This window comes from Misgurnus anguillicaudatus, chromosome 3 (genome assembly GCF_027580225.2).
Source record: "Misgurnus anguillicaudatus chromosome 3, ASM2758022v2, whole genome shotgun sequence".
NCBI classification, from domain to species: Eukaryota; Metazoa; Chordata; class Actinopteri; order Cypriniformes; family Cobitidae; genus Misgurnus; species Misgurnus anguillicaudatus.
Window position 1 is genome coordinate 44097634 of NC_073339.2, and position 8606 is coordinate 44106239.

Genomic DNA, 8606 nt, shown 5'->3' on the forward strand with positions numbered 1-8606 from the left:
CATATGGACAGTTCAATGGATGGGTGATAGTTGGATGGATAGATGGACAGACAGATGGATGGATGGACAGACACATAGACAGTTTGATGGATGGACAGATGGATGGACGGACGGACGGACGGACATATAGACAGTTTGATGGATGGATAGATTGATGGATGGACAGACAGACAGGTGGATAGTTGGAATGGATAGATGAACGGATGTAAAAACACTTCGATGGATGGACAAATAGACAGATTGTTGGATGGACGGGCGGACGGACGGACGTATAGACAGTTCAGTGGATGGATGGATAGTTGGATGGATGGATGGACAGACAGATGGATGAATGGATGGATTAATAGATGGTTGGATTGATTAATGGGCCGATGGATTGATTGATGGATGGATAGACAGACAGGTAGATAGTTGCGATGGATGGATGGATGGATGGATGGACAGATAGTTGAATGGATTGATAGATGTTGGATTGATTAATGGACTGATGGAATGATTGATGATGGATAGACAGATGGACAGACAGACAGGTAGATAGTTGGAATGGATGGATGGATGGACAGACAGGTAGTTGGATGGATGGATTGATAGATGTTGGATTGATTAATGGACCGATGGGTTGATGCATGGATAGACAAACAGGTAGCTAGTTGGAATGGATGGATGGACAGACGGACGTAAAGACAGTTCGATGGATGTATTGATGGGTGGATGGATGGATTGATAGATGAATTGATGGATGGATGGACAGACAGACAGACAGGTAGATAGTTGGAATGGATGGACGGACAGACGACGTTTGGATGCATGGATGGATAGTTTAATGAATAGATAGTTAGTTAGTTGGATGGATATATAGACAGTTTGATTGACGGAGGAACGTTGGATGGATTGGATAAATGGGTAGACAGAAACATTAGATGCATGTCTGTACATAAACGCACACACACACACACTCTCACACACGCATACTGTATTTTCCTGATCTTGTTTTCAGAATCTGAGTCAATTCCTTAATCCATTCCTACATATTGACTGTTAACAACTTCATCCTGTTACTTACCATTCAACACACCCTCCTTTGTTACCCCGTCACCCACCAGCTGTTTGGCATTGTGTGTGTGTCTCTGAGGGGAGACACAAGAGTCGAGGTCAAATCAGGAGCCGAAGGAAGAATTTCCTTCCGAACCTCTCGGGCAGGTGCACGGAGTCACGCTCAGATTCCTCCCGATCGTAAGATGGAAAATATGTTAGTGGACGGCTTGGCTCCTCGTACAGCGGCTGGAGTGTTGATAAGTGCTCGTGTGAGAGAGATGGATGGCTGAAATTGTTGTTACTTTGTTTTATAACCCTCTATGTTAAGTCACACCACTTACTGTACAGTTTTATGTCTATGCATAAACACACACTCAACACGTTTGCTCGCATCTCCGTCACATTAAGACACTTTGACCCGCAGTTGTTTAAATGAGCATGTGGTGACTAGCAGACATGACCTTTACCATGACAATACTTCAAAACTCTCTCCCATACACACACAATTATGGATACTTGTGCACATCTGGATATTTGACACGCTCTCTCAGCTGTGACCCTGAGCATGTGGGTTTACTCTGGGTCACTGGATCAAGAGGTCAGATGTAGGGTACGGGCGTAGCACACTTGTTTGTGTCTGTCCCAGCGGAGGTGCCGCCGTGGGTTTCTAAGTCTAGTTTAATCCTCAGCTGCCAGCGCAGTCTGTAACCTGCTGCTCTCCTCCTTATGGCTAATCTACCGTGCTAACACAAGTTTGAAGCCCTCACTGTCTAGTGTGCATGAAGTATACTATGTATTCTAGTATATATGTGGTATGCATTATACATTCTTGTGTAAATGATGTGTGTCTCATATATTCTGGTTTATATGGGTTATGTGCTGCACTACTTTGTGACTTGATGTCATGCATTATAGTGTACAATGTCATATGGGTCTCCCAGGGGTCTCCCAAAAAATTCTAAGAGGTCCCCAGAAAATTTCAGAGAAAAAAAGATAAAGCATTATTTAGAACAATATGCTGTCTTTATAATATTAAAATGATTATTTATCTAAAGCCCGGGATACACTGCAGGATTTTTACACTCCTATAAGAACAATATTATCACACTGTGCGACATGGATCATTTAAATTTGGGTACGACAAGCATGTAGACCGTCTGATGATGACACCTATCGAGTCGGAGGCTTCGACGGCTGCAACACATTAGTGCAATGTCTCCAGCATGCATTTCTATTGGAAAGCTATTGTAGGCTATGTTTGGACCCAAGACCGGAATATCGACCGTCTTTGAACCTCTCTTACTGTACAACATAGGACCACCGATGAAGACCCACGATCACAGAAATCACCACAATTGTAATCTTTCATCTGGGTGAGCCAAAAATCGTGCAGTGTATCCCGGGCTTAAAGGATTAGTCAATTTTCTTAAAAAAAAAAAATCCAGGTAATTTACTCACCACCATGTCATCCAAAATGTTGTTGTCTTTCTTTGTTCAGTCGAGAAGAAATTATGTTTTTTTTTTTTAAGGAAAACATTCCAGGATTTTTCTCATTTTAATGGACCCCAACACTTAACAGTTTTGATGCAGTTTGAAATTGCAGTTTCAAAGGACTCTAAACATTCCCAAACGAGGTATAAGGGTCTTATCTAGCGAAAGATTGTCATTTTTGGCAAGAAAAAATAAAAAATATGCACTTTTAAACCACAACCTCTCTTCTTCCTCCGGCTGTGTGACGCGCCAGCGCGACCTCGCGTAATTGCGTAATGACGTGGAAAGGTCACGTGTTACACATATGAAACACACATTTGCTGACCATTTTGAACAATAAACTGACACAAATACATTAATTAGTATCATTCGACATGCAACAACGTTGGAACGGTCCTCTTTCTTCACACTTGTAAACACTGGGGAGTAGTTTTGATACGTCATCCGTGACATCTTGATGTGATGGCGTATTTCGTGAGGTCGCGCTGGTGCGTCACAGGACCGGAGGAAGATGAGAAGTTGTGGTTTAAAAGTGCATATTTTTTATTTTCCATACCAAAAATGACAATTGTTTCGCTAGATAAGACCCTTATGCCTCTTTTGAGATCGTTTAGGGTGCTTTGAAACTCCGTTGAAACTGCAATTTTAAACTGCATTAAAACTGTTAAGTGTTGGGGTCCATTAAAGTCCATTAAAATGAGAAAATTCCTGGAATGTTTCCCTCAAAAAACATAATTTCTTCTCGACTGAACAAAGAAAGACATCAACATTTTGGATGACATTGTGGGGAGTAAATTATCTGTTTTTTCTCTAACAATTTAAATGTTTTGTATATAAATAATATATGGGTATATATTTTAGCATGGGGTTTCTCGTTTAAGTTTCGTAATATTTGGGGTCCTTACCATCATAAAGTTTAAAAAGAAACCTGGTCTAATGTACAGAAAGGGCAAAACATGTATTTTTGTAAGTATTTTTGTGACCCTTTTAGTGAAATCCAGACTAAAGTCTCATAATCTTATAATGATATCAAAGAATGATTTCACATCGATTTCAATTTGGTATCTTTAATATTGGATAATAAGGTTATATTTTTGCAGAATGTGCTTTACATTATGTAGAAAGCAGTCACTAAATCACTAAAAATGACATGAGCGAAGTTTTCACATTTTGTAGTGGTAGTGTGGTATATATCATCATAAACGTTTTAAAGTTCAGCTACTGGAAAAGATTACGACAATAGTTTTTTTTTATAATGCAAGCTTGTACAGTAAATCTTTAAGGATACATTCCCAGAGGTCTCACAGACGTTCATTCCTGTTAAATCCGCAACCATTTACCGTTAGTTTACTGTAAACATTGTATTATTCTTCACAGAAGCGCTTGAATTATGAGCGCTGTCATTACAGTCGCTCAGTAAGAACAAAATGAAATGCGCTGTTGAAAGCACAATAGTTACTTTGTAATATTAGTCTGGAGCCTTCAGTCTGGGTGTGTTTGGGCTTTATCTGCATTTACGAACACACGCGCACGCACACACACACACAGTGTTTGGACTGCAGTATTTCTCATTCAGTTCTTGGGTGGTCGGAGTTGACAGACGCACCACATACGCTGCTGACGGATAATACACACACATCTCCAACCCTCGCGGTACTGTGCACGGTCTATACACACACACACTTTTGTTTGTAAGTTACTTTGGCAGGTGAACTTGTGTTCGAGCTGAAGTCATGCTTTCACTGTGAGCTATATTAAACGTCAAACACCACTTTCATGAGAACTTGACACACACACTGGTTTTGCACAGTTTTATAACACAGGATTTGACGTAACGGTCCTAGTGTTGAATTTTTAGAGGTTGCAGGAAGTTTGATGGACAATAGATGGATGCAGTACTTGAATCAATAATGTAGGGTATAATAATCCTTCATTATATGAATACATTAAAGCCTGCAAATAGTTACATATCTTAATGTGACCCTGGACCACAAAACCAGTCATAAGGGGGGGAAATTTTTTTTAAAAGTGAGATTTATACATCATCTGGAAGCTGAATAAGCAAGCCTCCCAATAATGTACGGTTAGTAAAGGACAATATTTGGTCGTGATACAAAAAATCTGGAATCTGAGGGTGCAAAAAAAAACTAAATATTGAGAAAATCGCCTTTAAAGTTGTCCAAATGAAGCCCTTAGCAACACATACTACTAATGTTAAATACATTTGATGTATATTTTGCTAGGAGGAAATTTACAAAATGTATTTATGGAACATGATCTTCATTTAATAATCTAATGATTTTTGGCATAAAAAATTAATAATTTTGACCCGTACAATGTATTTTTGGCTATTGCTACAAACATACCTGTGCTACATATGACTGGTAACGATTAATCTATGGCAGTATAAAAGTTTTGTTTACATCATATATGTGTGTGTAAACTGTGTATAATAATTATGTACACTACAGCAGTGGTTCTCAAACTGGGCCCCAGTTTTATGACATTTTATAAAATACATTCATTTATCATGAATTCTGTGTAATTAAACCTTAAAAAAAATAAGGCTACTAACCCGCAAGCAATACTTTGTATAACTTCATATGTTTTGTTTAATTTAAATGTTACATTTTAGAACAGTTTTTGTCATAAATTTTCTTTGGGGGGGTCGCGAAGGAATGCACCGTACACAAGGGGGGCCGCACGCGGAAAAAGTTTGAGAACCACTGCACTACAGTATATATAAATATGCACACATACATGTATAATTTTAAGAAGAAAAAAATTATATATTAAGTATTTATTTTTATATAAATATAAATTATATTATATTTAAATATATTATAAATTATAAATAAATACACAAATGTTTATACACGTGTAAAGATTTCCGAAATATACATGCATGTTTGTGCATTTATCTATACAAAGTTATTATACACAGTTCACACACACAAAAACATTTATTCTGCTACAGTATAGATTAATTGCGATTATACTACGGGTCTGTTGAATGCTTGAATCTGATTGGCTGATAAATGTTCTGAGATGTGCAATTATTTTCTGGGAAATGCACAGCGAACGTAGTTCCAGGCAGCTTCCTTGACCGGATTACAGTTTCATATCACTTTGCATAGATAACTGTAATACTAATAACGGACTAACAAAAACAACATGACGGACGATTTTCCAAAAATGACGTTTTGGAACAAACAAAAGAGCCATTGGATGAGACTGGGAAGAAATAGTGCTACTCACAATAGCGATTTAAGTACAAAAACCGGACGAATCCCTTTAAACATATCATGTGATCGATGTCTTGAGGTGTGGTAACCATAGTATAGGTGGAATAATTGACGACGGGCCATTGAATTATTGAAAAATAATGAACTTTTTTTTAATAATTCGACGGTCATCATCAATTATTCCTTACTTAATCATTATGCATCCCTAATACCGAGACAGAACAGTGATTAAAATGGCGAAAAACTTTAGTCAAAGCGCCCACAGTAACATTTCTGCAAATGTGTTCATATAAATTTAACCTGGAATTTTAATGTTGATTCAATAAAAGAAATGAATGGGCATACGCCGTCGCCAACTACGTAAATGCAATAGTTTTGTATAGCACCCATTAACTTTAAGCATCTGCATGTGATTTAAATTTTACGAGACTGCATTTATTATTGTTTTTTTTTTATATCTTCATGTCCTCATATCCTTTCTGTTTCACAGGAGAATGCATCCGGCGGATTACCCGAACTTATCCTATGAATACCCCAATCAAGAGACCCATCAAGATGACTATCCACCACGCTCGGGCCGTTTGCCTGTACCTAGACACGCAGACGGCCCAGCTGGTTACTACCCATCATCTGCAGCGCTACAGAAAGGTCCTATCAGGCAAGATCTTCCTTCCTCCCCCAATCCAGGAGCCAGAGCGCCACCGCGATACGATACAGTGAGCCAGGGGAACTATCGCACGGCCAGTCCTGATCGCTACGGGCCGTATGATGATGAACAATACACAGATCCTCGACAGAAAAAGCCAATGATAGGTGCCGTCTAGAAGGTTTAATTGCGAACTTTATCATTCAGAGGCCATTGAAGATCAAATAATTTCCTAGAATGTGCAACATGGCTACACAAAAAATAGGTAGAGTAAGGAAAGTAAGCTGGTTTATGGATGTCCAACATTTTATTAGGTTTATTTTATACCGTTTTAATACATTTGATGGATGTGTGTGTACTATAATATTCTTTAAACTGGAGTGCATTCACATTCGTACAGCTGCAATAATGCATGTGGGTTTTTTTGTATATATGTTTGTACGTATGTATTTAATTCACAAAACCGCATAAATGTTTATATGATGGTGTGCTGTGGTTGGTATAGCCATTTTCTGTGAAGTTTACCCTCCTGGTTGTGTGATGTCTAATTGTTTCTCTCTTTCGGATGATAACATATCAATAGTTTCTTGCAATATTATTAAAAATGCCCACTGGCTTTATTAATTTCCCCCAAAGCGTTGATTTAATATATTTGGTGCCTTACGGTAGTTTGAGTAGGATGTTTTTAAATAAGTTTAATTAAAATGTGTACTTTGAATTTTAATGTTTTTATTCACTGTCTTGCTTTGGTATTACTCCACGTTCACTACTGAGGCATGTCGTCCCACAACACTCCATTTGCATTTGTTTATATGTTGTGAGGCCCAATGCTAAACGCCTAAATGTAAACAATGAAACTGAAGAAGGGAAGGTTACAATAACAACAGGATAAACAGCAGATCCCATATCAAAGTCTCAAAAAACTGTTTTGACTTTTGTTGTCACTTTTCTCCTTTTATCTCAGGTGAAGTTTTAACTTTCTTTGCATTTCTTTTCTTCAGTTTTTTGGTTATTGTAATGCTACAGTGTGCTCATTGAAATGCTGCCCCTTAGGTGCAATAATATACTTCAAAACAACACTTTCTCAACCTTCTCATATTGTGTTCGGACGAGCAGCGTTTTAAAAAACGTGAATCACGGGATGCAGCGATGTCCTTGCTTTGTGAGAACAGAGAAGCGATTCAAACACGAACACATTTTTTGCAGAACGTCACTTTACGATCAGTTTTTGCACATTTGTACACATCTTGATGCCTGAATGAAATGGTTTGCTGTAAAACAGACAGTTTGAAGATGAATATACTGTCTGTCTGATCTCTGTACATGAAGTTTTGTGTTTTTAACTATTTTTTAACCTTATAGTCAAATGCTACTCTGATCAATGAATAATCTTTGTTTAAATCAATTTTGTATTTTTGTTGTTGCTAATTTTATTTTTCATTTATTTTATCATTTTTATATTACATTTCTATAAAATTGTACGTAAAATCGATTACTCTCATAAGTTTTTTGTTATTTTTTTTATTTTTGGTCTGTTTTTATCAATAATGTCATCTTTAATGATATTATTTTTGTTTCCCCGGATGTTGGTCAGCATTGATTGCCATGTACATAAAATCATGTTTATACATCACAGATTAATGTCTTTATTTGTTTTGCTTTTATTCCGTTTAAAAGGGTAAATTATTTAACATGAGTATTATAGTGAGAATATCTTGTTTTGTTGCAAAATTATGTTATACAGTACATGTCTAATGTAATAAGGCAATATTATAAGTAATGAGATCATCTGGATCCATCATGCTCTTCTAGAAACTTGAAGCTCTGTAATTACGTTCAAGCACGTTATAGCAAAGACTAAGTAAGCATACTTATCTACCATTACTGATAATTACTCCTGTTGATTAGCACTAATTCATTCATCTCTCAGTTATGCTATCCAGGGCCGTGCTCAAATGGTTACAGCCTAATTTACCTACTTGGCATTAAAATGTTTGCATAAGAGAATTTGTAGTTGGATTAACCCACGAATGGGGAGAAACCGCCTTTAAAGCCATACTCCAGCCAAATATTAAAAATACCTCAAACATATGTCCACCATCTTTCAGACGAACACATAGTTCTTCTTGTGTCCAAAGAAATGTACCCGACCCGAAATGACCCAAATCACTTTTACCCGCATTTTCCTA

At 37.4% G+C, this 8606-nt stretch overlaps 1 protein-coding gene across 2 annotated transcripts in view; it reads left to right on the forward strand.

The window, feature by feature from the left end:
• Positions 1-8054, forward strand: part of pard3ba (par-3 family cell polarity regulator beta a) — a 190150-nt gene extending 182096 nt beyond the window's left edge. For both annotated transcript variants that reach the window (XM_073866239.1, XM_073866240.1), the window contains one exon: positions 6262-8054. In XM_073866239.1, coding sequence (XP_073722340.1) covers positions 6262-6595 — 334 coding nt within the window. In that variant the 3' untranslated portion in view covers positions 6596-8054. The remainder of the gene's footprint in view (positions 1-6261) is intronic.
• Positions 8055-8606: the final 552 nt, after the last annotated feature.